This window comes from Hyperolius riggenbachi, chromosome 1, assembly GCF_040937935.1.
Source record: "Hyperolius riggenbachi isolate aHypRig1 chromosome 1, aHypRig1.pri, whole genome shotgun sequence".
Classification (NCBI taxonomy): domain Eukaryota; kingdom Metazoa; phylum Chordata; class Amphibia; order Anura; family Hyperoliidae; genus Hyperolius; species Hyperolius riggenbachi.
In genome coordinates this window covers 426633410-426649367 of record NC_090646.1, presented here as the reverse complement: position 1 = coordinate 426649367, position 15958 = coordinate 426633410, and the positions used below count along the sequence as shown (strand labels likewise).

The 15958-nt window shown below is 41.2% G+C and overlaps 1 protein-coding gene across 2 annotated transcripts in view; it reads left to right on the top strand.

Annotated features, from left to right (window-relative positions):
• FRMD3 (FERM domain containing 3) overlaps positions 1-15958 on the top strand; it is a 295269-nt gene that overhangs the window by 242481 nt on the left and 36830 nt on the right. The window contains exons 9-12 of one of the 2 annotated variants that reach the window (XM_068236899.1): positions 2513-2601; positions 4820-4883; positions 13546-13634; positions 15615-15689. In XM_068236899.1, coding sequence (XP_068093000.1) covers positions 2513-2601; positions 4820-4883; positions 13546-13634; positions 15615-15689 — 317 coding nt within the window. The remainder of the gene's footprint in view (positions 1-2512; positions 2602-4819; positions 4884-13545; positions 13635-15614; positions 15690-15958) is intronic. The other variant, XM_068236889.1, reaches the window with a different exon arrangement.

Genomic DNA, 15958 nt, shown 5'->3' with positions numbered 1-15958 from the left:
TTCCAGTGGCATCCCATTCGGCTGCATCTCGTTTGGGCTTTCGGTGGCTTCCCATCGCGATCAGCGTTTTTTCGTCCCCACAGGGGGACATGAAGACGCGCCAGTAATCGGTATATATATATTTTCAGTAAAGTTCCTGGTATCTGGCAAAGGTAGGGATTGCCTGATGCTGGAAAAGTGTCTTGTTGGTTGCTTAAAGGACCTCTGTCGCGAAAATAGTACAATTTAAAATACTTGTAAACACATAAAAATAAGAAGTCCATTTCTGAGTAAAATGAGCCATAAATTACTTTTCTGCTATGTTGCTGTCACTTTCAGTAAATAGTAGAAATCTGACATTACCGACAGATTTTGGACTAGCCAATCTTCTCATGGGGGGTTCTCAGGGTTTTCTTTATCTTTAAAAGTACTTAGTAAATGGCAGTTGCTCCGTTCAAATGCCAAAAAAGTGTGCAGCGAGCAGGGAGGCTGGCCAGCATCTTTATCTAAATCTTTTTCAGGGAGCGTTTTTATAAAGAATAAAGGCCATGCTGAGAATCCCCCATGAAGAGATGGACTAACCCAAAACCTGGCGGCAAAATAAGATTTCTACTATCTGCTGTAAGTGGCAGCAATATAGGAGAAAAGTTATGTAAGGCACATTTTACGCTGGAAGAAATGTACTTCTTATTTGTATGTGTTTTAGTTTTTAAGATTTTCACGACAGTTCCTCTTTAAGAAGTCTAGCAACCGGGCCTAAAATAACACTAACCTCCCCCCCCCCCCCGTAGATGAAATCCAGAGCACAGCTTACTTCTCTCTTCTCTGGACGGCTCCGATGCATCACATGACATCACAGGTCAGGTGATTGCCAGGGAGCAGTACGAGGTTGCAGCAAAGCAGCTGCAGGATTGAAAAAGACTGGCGCCCAGAGGATTTGTAAGTCATTTCTGCTACGCTGTGCTCTGCAAACTTAGAACGGAAAGCCCCCATTACTTTCCCCAGGCATGCCGGTGGGTTAAAACTGCCAGATGGCTGAATTCCGTTTTATCGGAACAGTACTGTTATATGCTTCAAATGTTAATTAAGCATTTGCAGTGTAATAATAATTATTGAAGCTTTAAATAATTATATATAAAACAGGAGCTATACACTACTCAGTTTAAAATTTCAGTATCAGATATGAAACCCCCTAGAGGAATCACCATAACTATATTAACAAATAAAAACAGACAAAATAGCCAGTATATACAGCACAAGTATGAGCAATAAAGTGAGTGTAAAAAAAAGTGCTAATGAAAAGTTTAGGAATTAAAAAAATATATAATGATATCCTAACAAAAACTGTGAACTTGGCAGGTGAAATGCGTTAAAGTAATGTGAGTTCTGCCTGTCCAAAGCTACATTCACAAAGATGGTGAAACTGCTCTCTTGCAATAAGGTTCAGCCACAGCTCTGCCAGCAACGAGCATCGTCCAGTTGTTGTATAGTGCAGCTAAATGGCAACATTGTAACCACACGTTTCAGAAGTTGACATGCTGCAGTTGCTACATAGTAGACAAATGCTGTATGTAACATCTAGAGGATGTCCATGCATGGGACAGGTGCCACTCCACCACTCACAGATGGCTGCCAGTATCTGGCAAATCCATGTAATCTGCCTGTGTGAATACAGCCCTAGTGATCCTGTGGGGATTCACCAGTTCCAAGTGAAATTTGTAGTAGCACAACCACTTACATCATATTTTGCGTGTCTCTCTCTCTTCTGAACAATTAGCTGGAATGCCAAGAGGAAGGGGGGGAGGGGGAGATGTATAGTAGAAAATAAAAAAAATCCCCATAGTCCAGTATATTATCAATACTGTGTATTCTAAGTGGTTCAGATTTGTCTTTTATTAGTGACAGGTGTATAAAGGTGGCATATAATTGTGGTTCAATTATGGCACTTTTTGGTGAAGTCACATAGTGTTTCCTTTATATTTTGTTATTTATTTTGTTTAATGTTTCCGAAATGTTAGCGCGTGAACTGTTCAAAGCACATCATTTATTCTGAAGTTTTTGCCCTGATAAAGAAATGCATAGCTGTTCCGAAATGTTTGATTATTGCAGCTTTTATAATAAATATTACAGATCTTCTTGGAGTGCCAAGATAGTTATTGTTGTTGCTGGAGTCATCAGTTCCATTTCAGTAACAGCTGACAGCAATGAAAGGTAGCTTTTGCATTAAAGCAGATGCAGAATCCCATAATATAGGCCTGGTAAACAGCAGAGTAAACACAAATATGTTGGTGAAATACAGTGTGCTAAAATATGTTTAACTACCGTTATATAAAGAGGATTTGATAAGGATTTATGAACGTGAAGAATACGTCAACCTGTCTGTTTCAATGTATATTGCATTAGGTAACATCTTTCTTATGAGCAGGATGAAAAGAAAAACGATATTTTTATGTTTACTTATGTGTTGGAGATTAAATTGCTTCAGCCTAAAATAGATTTTTATTTTTATGTACCTCTATTTTATTACTTTAAGGACTCAACTGGGACCACAACATTTCTAGGATTCACTGCTGCAGGGTTTGTCGTTTTCCAGGGAAATAAGAGAATACATTTGATAAGATGGTAATTACATTCAGTCTTACCTTATTGTGTCTGTAATGGCATGTATTTTATTACCGTATATGAAGGCTTAATAAAGCAATACAAATAAATGGACCTATAGGAAAAACAAGGAAATAATTTCCCTACATGCATTAATGATGACATGTCCAAGCTACCATGAACAATAGTATGGCAAAGGCAGGAATCACACTTGTAACTGTGCAAACACATGTGTTGTAATGACTCACATTTTTCAATGCACTTTTATGCGTTTTTCCCCTGAGTTTTATGTGTGCTTTTGTCTTTGCGATTGTCTGCATTTTGTCCTATATATGTTTTTACTGCTTCACCTTACACAAAAGTCAAAAGATAAGAAGCTGGGGGCAGGAAATACATTACCAAGCCTCATTTGCACAAGAACTCATGTTTAAATGCATGAAAAAAACGCCAAACGAATACGTCCAATTGCCATACATTGAGTGCAAATTGCATGCGCTTTGCGATTTTAAGCAGAGGGACTTTTTTTAAATGCAGAGGAAGTACAAATTGAAAATTGCAATGGAAATTTCAATAAGGCTCACGTTTTTGACACAATTTTACGCATTCCCGCTAGTGCAGGAACATTAACACATACATTTTTACGCATTACTGGTTCAATGCGTAAAAATGTACGCATTGAACCAGTAACGCGTAAAAATGTATATGTTAATGTTCCAGCACTAGTGGGAATGCGTAAAAATGTACGCAATGCGTCCCGCCGACCTCCGAGGTCGCCAAGCTGCCAGCGGGGGACTGGAGCAGCAGTGAGTGACTACGAGGGCACAGGATGGCTGCATGGGGCTGGTAGAAGCCCCAGGTAAGTGAAACTCATTTTTGTTTATTTTGCTTGAACTTTCCCTTTAACACTTAAATAGCAAAACATACCATACAGTATATACCAATATTTATGTCACCATAGCAAAATGATAATACAAGTGTTAGGGAATGGTTTATCCTAATACATGACAAATACCATTGATTTCTAAGCTTCCTTGCACAGTTCACTGAACAAACTTTGATCTATTCAAGACTAAAGATTTAAAGCGGAACTGAATATAATATTAAAACAAACAGTTTCACTTACCTGGGGCTTCTGTAAGCCCCCAGCAGCCGTCCTGTCCCGCGCTGGTCCTCCACGATCCTCCGTTCCCCGCCGCCAGCTAGTTTCATTTCTCGACTTGTAAGTCGAGGGGCCACTGCGCCTGCGCAGCCCTGCCAAGTGTTTCCTTTTTCCATGTTCCCATCTGCATTATCACTTTTGTGGACTGGAACGCGAAGAAGGATACGCAGGCGCAGTGGCCCCTCGGCAAAACCGAAAGTAGCTGGCAGCGGGAGAACAGAGGTTCGTGGAGGACCGGCGCAGGACAGGACGGCTGCAGGTGGCTTGCAGAAGCCCCAGGTAAGTGAAACTGTTTGTTTTAATATTATCTTCAGTTCTGCATTAAGCTCATAATGCAATCAGCAGTAAAGATTCTCACTGCAGTATCCTGCATCTTAGAGAAATCAATGATGCAGTATGGGATCCCATAGATTATTTTAACTGCAACAAAAATAAGGAGAGTCTGTAAATAGCTGCTTAAAGCAGCACCCCAGCTTGCATAAATCAAGGTCTGCTTAATGTCCCAGACATTAGTAATAGGCTAAAATAAAACACACACAGTCCACTGCCCTACATTTTAAATGGAATGGGCAGCAGACAAAATTGGTGGCGATGAAGCTGGGAATGTTTTGCGATGGACTGGCCCACACTAGTCTGTTTTTTGATGTGTCCATTTTTATATTCATCTGATGAATGGCATGCCTCTGCGCGGTGGATCTTTCAGCAGACCGCACAGTGTGTACAATGTATCCTTACAATATGGATGCGGTACTGCCCACTATAGTGTGAACCAACACTGAGAGGGTAGACAAATGATGCCACATTAACAGTGCTTTGAGTTGGTGGTTTGCTGTTATGCTGATGCTGCCAAACAATGCCACTGGCAAAAATGAAGCCAATGTCTAAAGCATATCATTTTTTGACATGAATTTTAAAATCTAAACTTGAACCAAATTGTTATATGTTTCTCTGCATTTTTTTTAACAGTTAAAACTTTATTGGTTTTATCGAGTGAACAAAAGATAGACAAAGATAGCATACAGTGGGATGGTCAAACACCATGTTTCTCTGCATTTTAAATCAGTTTGTTTTGTATTCCAGGCCAGATATCTGCAAAATGCGATTTGATGGGAAGACGTTTTGTGTTGTAGTTTTGCAGAAAGAGGTAAAAAAATTGTTCTTTTTACTTTCTAAACTTTTTTCTTGAAAATAATCCTAACTATATTATAATTATATATATCCTATACTGTATATACTATACTATCCTATATAAATGTGGAGACTGCCATCTTTATTTTTTAAATTCCAGTTTCCTGGCTGCCATAATGACGTATAGGCTTTAGTAGCGTCACACTCCTGGACTAATTCAGAATGCCTGATTTGCATACTTGCTTTTGGCAGTTGTTCAGAATGTATTAAAATGTTGAGGATTAGTGCAGCTGTCATGCAAGTAGCACTTTCAGAAATAGTGAACAACTCTTTCAGTATAACTCAGACTTTGGGATTTCCCTGCTTCATATTCCTTTTCTGTTCCTGTTTACTTTAAATGTAACTACCAATGTATACTGTAAAATTAATCTTCCTTATCCCTGTCAATAGAGCAGATATGTCATGTGATAGCAGCAGGGCCGGATTTCAGGAAAGGCCACAAAGGCCAGGGCCTTAGGCGTCTGCTGCCCAAGGGGTGGCTCCACATAAAAAAGGGGTTGCTGAATATGGAAGAAAAGGCTGCCAGGTGAAAAGGGAGTGTGTAAATGGGGAGCAACACATGGAAGACGGGAGCTGCGCATGAAAGAGAGAGACTGCTGTACATGGATGTTACATATGAAAGAAAGGGCCGTACATGGAAGGGGCGCTGCTACACATGGATAGGAGGAACAACAAAGTTGTCCTAGGGGTGCTGTGTTCAGTTTGGCTGTGTGATAACAGCTGATATCTCTCTCCCCTATGTGCTGTGAGCTCAAAGACAGTTGTCCTAATGCAGGCTCAGTCAGCAGCAAGTACTGTGCTGTGGTATGTCTTAGGTAAATAAACAGGATGCCTGTTTATTTACCTAACACCTTCCAAAAGCACAGCACTTGCTGCTGACTGAGCCTGCATTATGCCTGGTACCCACCATGCAATTTCCCGTCAGATCGACAGGTTTAATCAATAATTTCTAACAGGTCCATTCAGATTTCTGATCATTTTTCCAATTGATTTTTCAATCACTGCTGTACAAAATAGATTGAAACCCTGATTGCACCTGTCCAAGATTATTGTTTCAACCCGCTGATCGGATGGGAATTGCATAGGGTGTACCAGGCATTAGGGCTTTGAGCTCACAGCATGGTTGAGGAGAGAGATATCAGTTGTTATCACACAGAGCGAGTCACCCACTTCTTCACCCATCCCCTTACATATTTTTTGGGTAACTTCCCATACCTGGTCACAGGTTTCTTGAGACACATGGGCCTTGAAGTGCAGCTTTAGGAGAAGATCATTTTGGCGCTGGTGCAGCCTAAACATTCTGTTCTGCCATGTCCATCCAAGGGCCCAGGGGTAGAGTTGGCATCTGAAAGCTGGTGCAGCCTGGATGTTGCGGTTAGACACGTCCATCCAAGGGCCCAGGGGTAGAGTTGGCATTCAAAGGCTGGCTCATCCTCTTTTATCTAGTTCGCTAAAAATCAAAAAGGAAGCATAAGAGTATTAACTGGAATCCCTCAAATAGTGATCTTAGACCAGAGATACTGGAACTGTTCTGTTTGTAAGACTCTCTCTTCAGTCTTCAGGCCAGCATGGAGGAAATGTGCAAGCACTATGGCCAAGAGGTACTTGTCTGAGATTTTATAGCACCAGTCCCAGGCCATCCACGCCTTCCATCGCTTCTTAGGTGGCACCACGAATGACCAGGAGACCGATCTGTAAGAGGAATAGAAAGAGAATGGCAATAATTGGCATAAAAAGGCTTCACTGTATAAACTATAGTAGTTCTGTATAGAGGGTCATACAGAGATGACTGTGGTGCTTCAGTCAGGGATGCAGCAAGCTGATAAGATTTTTCTGGTAAGATGGCAGACCTGAAAGAATACTTATAACAACTTAGACACATAGGTGGAAACAGATGAATGTCCCAAATAAGCACACTAAAGACATCTGACATTAATAAAAAAATAAAATACAATTCCTGCCAGTTCAGTGATCTACTAAAGACCCCTTTTACCAGTTTAGCTTTGTGCTAGACTCACGTTTTAGCTGTGAAATCAGCATGTGAAAATTGTTGGTCCCAGCCTCTCATGTACATTGTCAATGTACATATGCAGCATAGTTCAGTTCTGCAACTCACTACAGAGGACCTAAACTGCCCAGTGCTGCCTTCTTGTGACTGTAGAAGTGCACTACAGTCCTGTTTTGTGTATAACAACTTTCTTTTATTTCTGAACATGGGTATAAGATAACTCAAGTGCATGAAGCTTAAGAATGATTACAAAGTGGCACAGTGGGCAATAGTCTTGCAGCACTGGAGTCCCAGGTTCAAATCTGGACCAGGACACTATTTATATGGAGATTTTATGCTCTATCCATATTTACATTGTTCTCTTTCAGGCATTTCAGTTTCCTCCCACATCACAGAAAACAATCAGATTATGTTGACGGATTCCCTCCCAAATTGACCTTAGTCTGTGATAGGGACTTTAGACTATGATTATGGTACAGGTTAGACCTCCTCTGAGGGACAGTTATGAACATGACTATATACTGTGTAAAGCATTGTGGAAGATGTCAACACTATATAATTACACAGTAATAATAACAAAACATCTTAGAAGCATCAGCATCACCCGTCATCAGATGGGAATCACTGCAGCTATCATTGGAAGCAAGAAGTTTTGAATCAGGATGATACCATTTATTGACTAACTTAAAAGAATAAGAGTAAGCAAGCTTTCGGCTGTATAGCCTTCATCGGACTTCAATCCTGTTTGCTTACAAGATGTTGGAAAAGCTTTAGTAAGAGAATGTAGCGTTTAGAGAAAAAACATGCGAGTGCTCAAATTATCTTTCTGCTCTCTCTCCAGAGATCCTCCAACTGCCATAACTGTCACACGCAGGTCATGTAATTTAAAGTTTGCATTTAAAAAAAAAAAGCTCCCATTGACTTGCATGAAAAATCGGGATTTTACTGCTATTTTTATCACAATTTTTATGGGAGCGCACACGCGGCGCTGACAGATCAAAAAGCGCTCTGCATTGTGCCTCAGGCCTCAGAGTAAACATGTTATTCACCTACCCAGAAAGGCTCCTAGTGCCCTCCTGTTCTCTTCTTCTCCTCTCTGAAGGCTTCTTCTCCCTGACATCTCTGTTGACCTGTGGTTAGTGTGGCAACATGTTGGGACTTTGCATCTAATCACAGCTTTAGTAAGTGTATAGCAGCCCTCAAAGCTACCTTCCATATCATTGCACTGTCTTAAAGAGCTGTATAATGGGCAGGGCCATTTTCTGGCGGAGGCACTGAAGACCTGTGTCTGAAGTGCCACCAGAGTCAAGGGGCACACCACATGCTGATCCCTCCCAAATCCCTCTTTCCTTCTTAAAACAGACAAAATGTGCTAGTATCAGTTCTATGTGTCACATATACAAAAATCAGCATTTATAATTTGGGCAATTTCTGAGATATTTGGTGTCCCAGGCTATGCAACCTTGAAGAGGACAGGCAACAAAAGGCGGGAGCTCAGCAGGCTAGGCACCCACTGCAATTTGTCACCTAGTGCTATTTAGCACCCAAGGCATCTTTGTACCCAATTTTACCTAATTTCCACATCAACTTGGCAATCAACACAACTGCAGTTTTTCACCCACCACAACTTGGTATCTTTGTTTATTTAGCACTCACTGCTTCTTTACATGCACTATTGGTTTGCACTCACAGTTACATTGCACCCACTGCTACCAGACAACCACAGTTACTTGGTACCTATTGCAAAATTAGCACTTACTGCAAGTTAGCACCCACAACACCTTGGCACCCACTACTGCTTGGTACCCAGAGTTACTGCACACTGCTACTTAGAATCCACAGCTACTTGACACCCAAAGCCACTTGTCATCCACAGCTGCTTAGCACCATATGTTACTTGTCCCCCACTGAGGCTGTCCTCAGTATTTATATTGTGACAACATTTATATAGCGCTTTACAGAGTATATTGTCTTGTCACTTACCTGTCCCTCAGAGGGGCTCACAATCTAATACCTACCATAGTCATATGTCTATGTATGTATCATGAAGTGTATGTATCGTAGTCTAGGGGCAATTCAGGGGGAAGCCAATTAAAGAGATACTCCAACCAAGAATTGAACTTTATGCCAGTCAGTAGCTGATACCCCATTTTACATGAGAAATCTATTCCTTTTCACAAACGGATCATCAGGGGGGCTCTGTATGGCTGATATTGTGGTGAGACCCCTCCCACAGGAAACTCTGAGGACCGTGGTACTCCTGGCAGTTTCCTGTCTGTGAACCGTGTTGCATTGTGGAAAATAGCTGTTTACAGCTGTTTCCAACTGCCAAAACAGCAAACAGCAGCTACATCACCTGCCAACAGTAAAAATGTCACCATGTAATAAATGTCAGAATGTAAATCAGGGATTTAAAAGATTTTACAATGGGCAAACACTGACAAAATCATTTATACATAATTATTGTAAAAATGAAGCACTTTTTTACTACGTTATTTTCACTGGAGTTCCTCTTTAACTACTTTAAGACCGTCTCATGCCAATGGACGTGACCGCGGCGGCAGCCCCAGGATCGCCTAACGCCAATTGGCGTCAAGTCCTGGGGCTGCACTTTGCAGGAGATCGCGCGCAGGCTGCGCGTGCATCTCCTGCTCGGGGCGGAGCTCTGCCCCGCCTTCAGTATCCGAGCAGCAATGAGACTGTTAGACGGTGTGATCGCCATCTATTTACATGTACAGCGCTGGGATCGACAGCAGCACTGTTCTGGGGACAGCCGTGTGACACAGCTGTCCCCTCCTGAGGCTGGGGAGTGATCGGCTGTCATAGGCTGAAGCCTATGACAGCTGATCACCCTGATTGGCTGGTGGGGGGAGGGAGGGAGGGAGGGAGCGAGCAGGGGGAAATAAATAAAAAAAAAAGCAAAGCAAAGTGTATTAAAAAATAAATAAAATAAATATTTATAAAAAATAAAAATAAACAACTGTGGAGCGATCAGACCCCACCAACAGAGAGCTCTGTTGGTGGGGTGAAAGGGGGGGGGGAATCACTCGTGTGCTATGTTGTGCGGCCCTGCAGCTATGCCTTAAAGCTGCCGTGGCCAATTTAGCAATAATTAGCCTGGTCTTTAGGGGGGTTTAACACTGCAGTCCTCAAGTGGTTAACTTATCTGTATGTTTTTGGGGTTTGGGAGGAAACCATCTGGCTATCTATACTGAAGGAGGAGGATAGATATATGGATCCCTTCACTGGGGAGAAGTGGTCATCTGTCTTACTTATACTTGGGGTGGATGAAATAATGTCAGGGGCGACTGGCGAGAGTGGACCTTGGGTGGTGAAAACTATCCAGTCTTGTCTATAGCTCTATTGCCCTACAGCTATACACTACATATATGAGGAAAAATCCTTTAATAGTTTCAGTATAGGCTAAGAGGCTTCACCATTGGTGCCCCGCCGACTAGTAACCCTAAATGTATAATTTATCTAAGCAAGCACCTCCTATATCCATCTGTACCTTGGGCCAGTCCGTGTGGGTGCCTGCCCTCACAAAACTAGCACTTTCTTTGTGACAACAAGCAGCTAGGGATCATGTTACTAATATTTAAAGTAAACCTGTGAGCTTAAAAAAGAGAGGGAAGCCTAGAGGGAGGGGTCTCCGATTCTCCTGTAGCCCACCGATCCCCACCAGGACCCTCTTCTTCTTCACAATCGTGCTCTAGGCTGTGTAGGGGTGCAGCTGCAGCATGGAGCCACTCATACATGTAGGAATAAGCCGTGCATGAGTGGCTCCGTGCTATGCACAAGGTGCGCGTCATCCTGTGCCTGTGCCGTACGGCCGCGCTCGTACACGAATGGAAACCCCTGCCATGCAAACCTATTTGACAACACCTTGTCGAATAGGTTCAGACAGTCCCAATACTGGAATAGCGAGCTCAATAGGGATGGGGGCTTCACTCTACTGAGGTGTCTGTTTAACTTTTTTAACTCACAGGTACCCTTTAAAGAGACACTGAAGCGAAAAAAAAATGATATAATGAATTGGTTGTGTACTATGAATAATTACTAGAAGATATGGTGTTTTTTCTAACATTGCATCATTCTGTAATATGTGCAGCTTACACAATACTCAGCATTCAAAATGATTATTTCAGAGCAGTCTGTGAACTAATGACCTCTCCTCTGGCAGAGAAAAAGTAAACAGTTGAGATAATAAAAGTCAGAAGACAGCCCTCTCCACGACTTTTGAAAGTCGTGGAAATGAATGGCTTTTTTGCATAGTGATAACAACTGGAGTTTCTTAACTCTTCCTGTACTGGAAACAATTAGACTGATGTATCTGATCTTAATGTTTTATTTCTTAGCTGTACTACACATACAAATCATAATATCATATTTTTTTTTTCGCTTCAGTGTCTCTTTAAGACACCTGCTAATGTGGCATCAATAATGAATGAATTCAGTATTAAGAATGCATTTGAAATTTAAAAACACGTGATTTGATGTTTATTTTACTATATCTGTGGAAAATAGTGTAGTTGAAAGGTGTGAGAGCTTTTAAGAGCAAGTAAGTGAAGTATAGTGGTGTCACCAGCCACAATACCCTTCCATAGACAATGCAATTTGATCCATCAATGAAAGGGTAACAAGGAAAGCAAACAGCTGTTGGGAAGAGGATATGGGTAACTCAGCAGTACTTCTGCACATTTATCACAGTCTGTGATGAAGTGTTAGCTTGGGGCTTAGATTTAATCATCTAATCTGCAATAGAAAATTGACATCTAAAACCTGATTGGCTGCTGTGGCAACATATCCACTTTTTACAAACAAACATTCAGTTTAGTTAATAATAGGATGTTTCTTCTATTCATTAGATGATCCCAGAGTGAAATCCTGCTAGCTGTGCTATCCCTGTGTTTTGCTTCTGGAGTTACAGGTTATTTTATGACATGAGCAACACACAGCAAAGGGCTGGGGCCACTGTACAGATCTCCAGCTGCAGCTGCTTTTATTGTTATCCAATACCGCCACTTATCACAGAACAAAGTTGCTGCTGTCACATGGCTTCCTCTCTGTGTATTCAGTTACCTCCCTGTAATCACACAGTTGTAAAAACTGTACATTGCATAATGTTATAGAAGAATATTGCAGGAGACCTGACCATATGCACCTTATCATGTTGTTTGGACAGAAAGGTGTAGTTACTTCATAACTTAAAGTATAACTCCAGGTTTATTAGTTACACTGGGTAATAATACACCATAACCAGTGAAAAAAGCAGATTCTCGGTCACCTTGTTAGTATGAGGCTCCTGATGGTACCTTCTCCATCTCTTCTATACTTCTTTGGTGTCTCCTTTCCCCATTGCACTGGTGTAAGGTCTTCAGTGTGTGAATCTTCAGGACCATCTAGCTTGCCTTTACTTCACACTAACGGTGCTTTCACACTATGGGCCATATGCAATTCACTTTTTCACCTGATTTTTCCCCTAGGTGATATTTTCACAATTTGTAAATAAAAATATGCAAACAAATACTCAAAATAATTTTAACAGTATTGTTTCACCTACTTTCTGGTACTTTTTCAATTGCAAAGTGCTAAAAAGTTATTTTAAAGCGAAGATGAAAAATGATCAACTAGGAGAAAACTCAAGAGAAAAAGTGAATTGCATATGGGCCCATGTGCGTTGTGTTGCCATGTTACCAAATGTGAGCTCATTGATCATACAATTCTATGGACAAGTTCACATGTTTGCAGTGTACTGGATCGCACTAGCCTAATGTGCTGTCAACAGTGCCTTTCTGAATAATGTTCGCAAATCTTCCCATATTCCACAGCAAAGGTGTTTTTTTACGCACTTTGGCCTCGATTCATAAAGCATTCCCGCATTCGGAAATGCTGAAAACGGCTCACTTTACCGACCACACAGCAAAATCTGTATTCATAAAGGCTTTTTCCGCATGAAAAGCCGACATTCGCGAACAGAGTGATGAATCACCGCCTTGCGCGGTGATTATCATAGCAAAAGTAACAAGTAGTCAATTCATAAAGATTAGAGGTAGCGGTATGCGGACGGGTATTACCGCTACCTCTGATGTGGCGAGAAGCATGCGGAATACAGTGCAGTGAATGGGACAGACCTCCCAAGCAGCTGCAGAGAGAACACCGCACGGAGGGACTCCGCCTGCTTCTCCTGTTTCTGCATGTCTCCCGACAGCCTAACGCCTGCCTACAGCGGAATATCTCCGCACGCCTGTCTCATCTAGCAAAATTTTTATGAATTACCACCCTGAAGGCGGAAATACCGACAGGGGTGTTTCCCCGCTCGACGTTACCTTACCGACAGCACTTTTATGAATCGAGGCTAAAGTGTGTGTTGAATAATGCTCACACTATAATACACCTGTTATGCAACACTCATAGCGAGAATTTACTTTGAAAGTATCTGAGAACATTAGGTTGCGTTTTATGGTTTTTATTTACAGGCCAGTTTTTAAGGACGTTAATTATATGTATGTAATTTTTAATGCATAAAACATGACAAAGTAACTACAGAATAAAATTATGTTAACTGTAAAATAACCAGTAATATAGCTCCTTTTTGTATATCTTCCAGAAGAAAGCAATTTTAACCTACCATACCTCAACACCAGCTGCCTGCAAACATCTCTGGAAATGTGGCGTTGAAAATCAGGCCTTTTACAAGTGAGTCCATACTCTTCTTATATATTATAGCCCAAGCATCCCTTATCTAGAAACTTGTTGCTTACAACTCAAGAAAACACATTCAGATATAGGTGAAAGGCAAGTGCAGTCTGCAGAGAGGTGCTGGGAACTCTCCAAGGTACCATGCCATACATCTGCTCATGTTACCATGCTATAGGCAATAATGACTGTCATTGATGAATGCCCATAGGTAGGAACACCGGACTGTTGAAACAAGTAATTTTTCCAGTTTCATTTTTCACTATCTGTTTTCTCTAAATCTTCCACTGTATGGTTGTGATAACCAAGGGCCAGCCATAGATCTTTTAATCTCACCATATTGTTATTAGAACTATAGTCTCTGTGAGCCAGTAATAAGAACACTGTTGGAACCATTGTAGGAAATTATTGCTGTGCAGCTTGTTCATTCTGAGCTGGCTTGTATGAATCACAGCATTTGTTTTGTCATCCGTTGGGCTATTATTGTGCTATATCAATTATTACCAGTTATCTCTGCCCAAGTATTATCAGTGAATAGTTATTGGGGAGTCAAATGTATACATAAGCAAAGGGACCTGCCAGGAATCTGGATGCCTGTTAGAAGTTAAGTGATTTCACTTCACTATTAAAGCATGTTAATAACCATTTGTACAAAACTTGACAGAATCTCCTTAAAAAAAACATATTGGGCTTGATTCACAAAGCGGTGCAAACTGTTTAGCACGGGTGTGCTAAACAGTTAGCACGTAAAGTGCTTTTCTCTGACTTTTGCGCGCGCAAAAGTCTGCGAAAAGCACTTCACGTGCTAACTGTTTAGCACACCCGTGCTAAACAGTTTGCACCGCTTTGTGAATCAAGCCCAATGGACTTTGTAGCAGCAACATACCACTGGTTACATATCTTATGTAGTGGCAAGTAACCATAATATCCCTTAGTTGTAGTAAACAACATATGGGACAGTGTCATAAACTGTACTTAATAAAAAGAGCCTGTAAGGTCTTAAAGTGATCCTTTGGCCTGTGAAAAAAAATACAGTTTACTCACCTGGGGCTTCTACCAGCCCCCTGTAACTGTCCTGTGCCCTCGCAGTCTCGATCAGATCCTCCTGTTCCCCGATGCCAGCTACTTTTGATTTCCTGCACAGTCCTTGCCACGTGTCTCCTACGGGTTCCTGTCCACAATAGTGCCCTGCGCAGGTGCAGAACACTATTGCGGATGGGAACACGGAGAAGGCTTCGCGTGGCCAGGCTTGTCGGCGAAGTAGCTGACGGCAGAGGACAGGAGGATCTGATCGAGACTTCGAGGCACGGGACAGCTGCAGGGGGCTAGTAGAAGCCCCATGTGAATAAAACTTTTTTTTTTCATAGGCTTAAGTGTCTCTGTAAGACACAGTAGAGAGTGAATTACCTAAACAGGTGCACAGAAAGTAAAAGCACATGGAGCAATCATGATTTTCCTGCTAAATAAAACATGGACTGGTTGTTCAAGGTACGTTTTGTGAACGTTTTGCTTGCACTTGTTTTCATGTTTTTACTCTTGTGTTCATGCATTCTAATATGGATATTTTTGGCAGGATCAGGAGAAAAAACTCTAACACACCTTACTAAAGGAAAATGTCTTGCATCTGAACTTCATTATACTTTTTTATTATTATTTACAAAAGGTTTTTATATATCTCAGTGGGCTCATTAGAAGCAAATGATTTGGTACCTACTGCAGTGAATATTGTTACACTGGAGACATTGTAGCTGGGACACATTAATAAGGAGTTGCAAAATATGTTATCCAATGCAGCTGCAAACAACCATTAAGCACTGTGGCTGCTTGCCTCTACATAGATATGTACCATAACCAGTGGTGTGCTGCAGCTACAAAGCTGTTGACATGACTTGGTCATGCTGGAGGGTGATGATGTGCGACATTACTAGTGCTTTCCATTCCAAATATTCTAAAGTGTTCCAATTATGCTTTTATTCTTAGGTATGCAAAATCCAGCCAAGTAAAGACTGTGACAAGCAGCAATATATTTTTTAAAGGAAGTCGATATCGATATTGGTATGTGTTTCATAATATAAATTGCCTTTTGTCTTTTCCTGTGTGTAATTCGTCTCAGATCACATTTATATATTATCCTATTTAAAGCATGATACTTTTTAATGCTTATTTCTGACTCAAAATCAATTATATATAACATATAGTACAAGTATCATTTACATTATTATTATATTTGTTTTTGCTGTATAAATAATAGAGTTCTGTGGGAACTCTTTTTTTTCCTATCCCAAATACGTACTGGCAGGTTAACTAGTTCATGCAGGCCATAG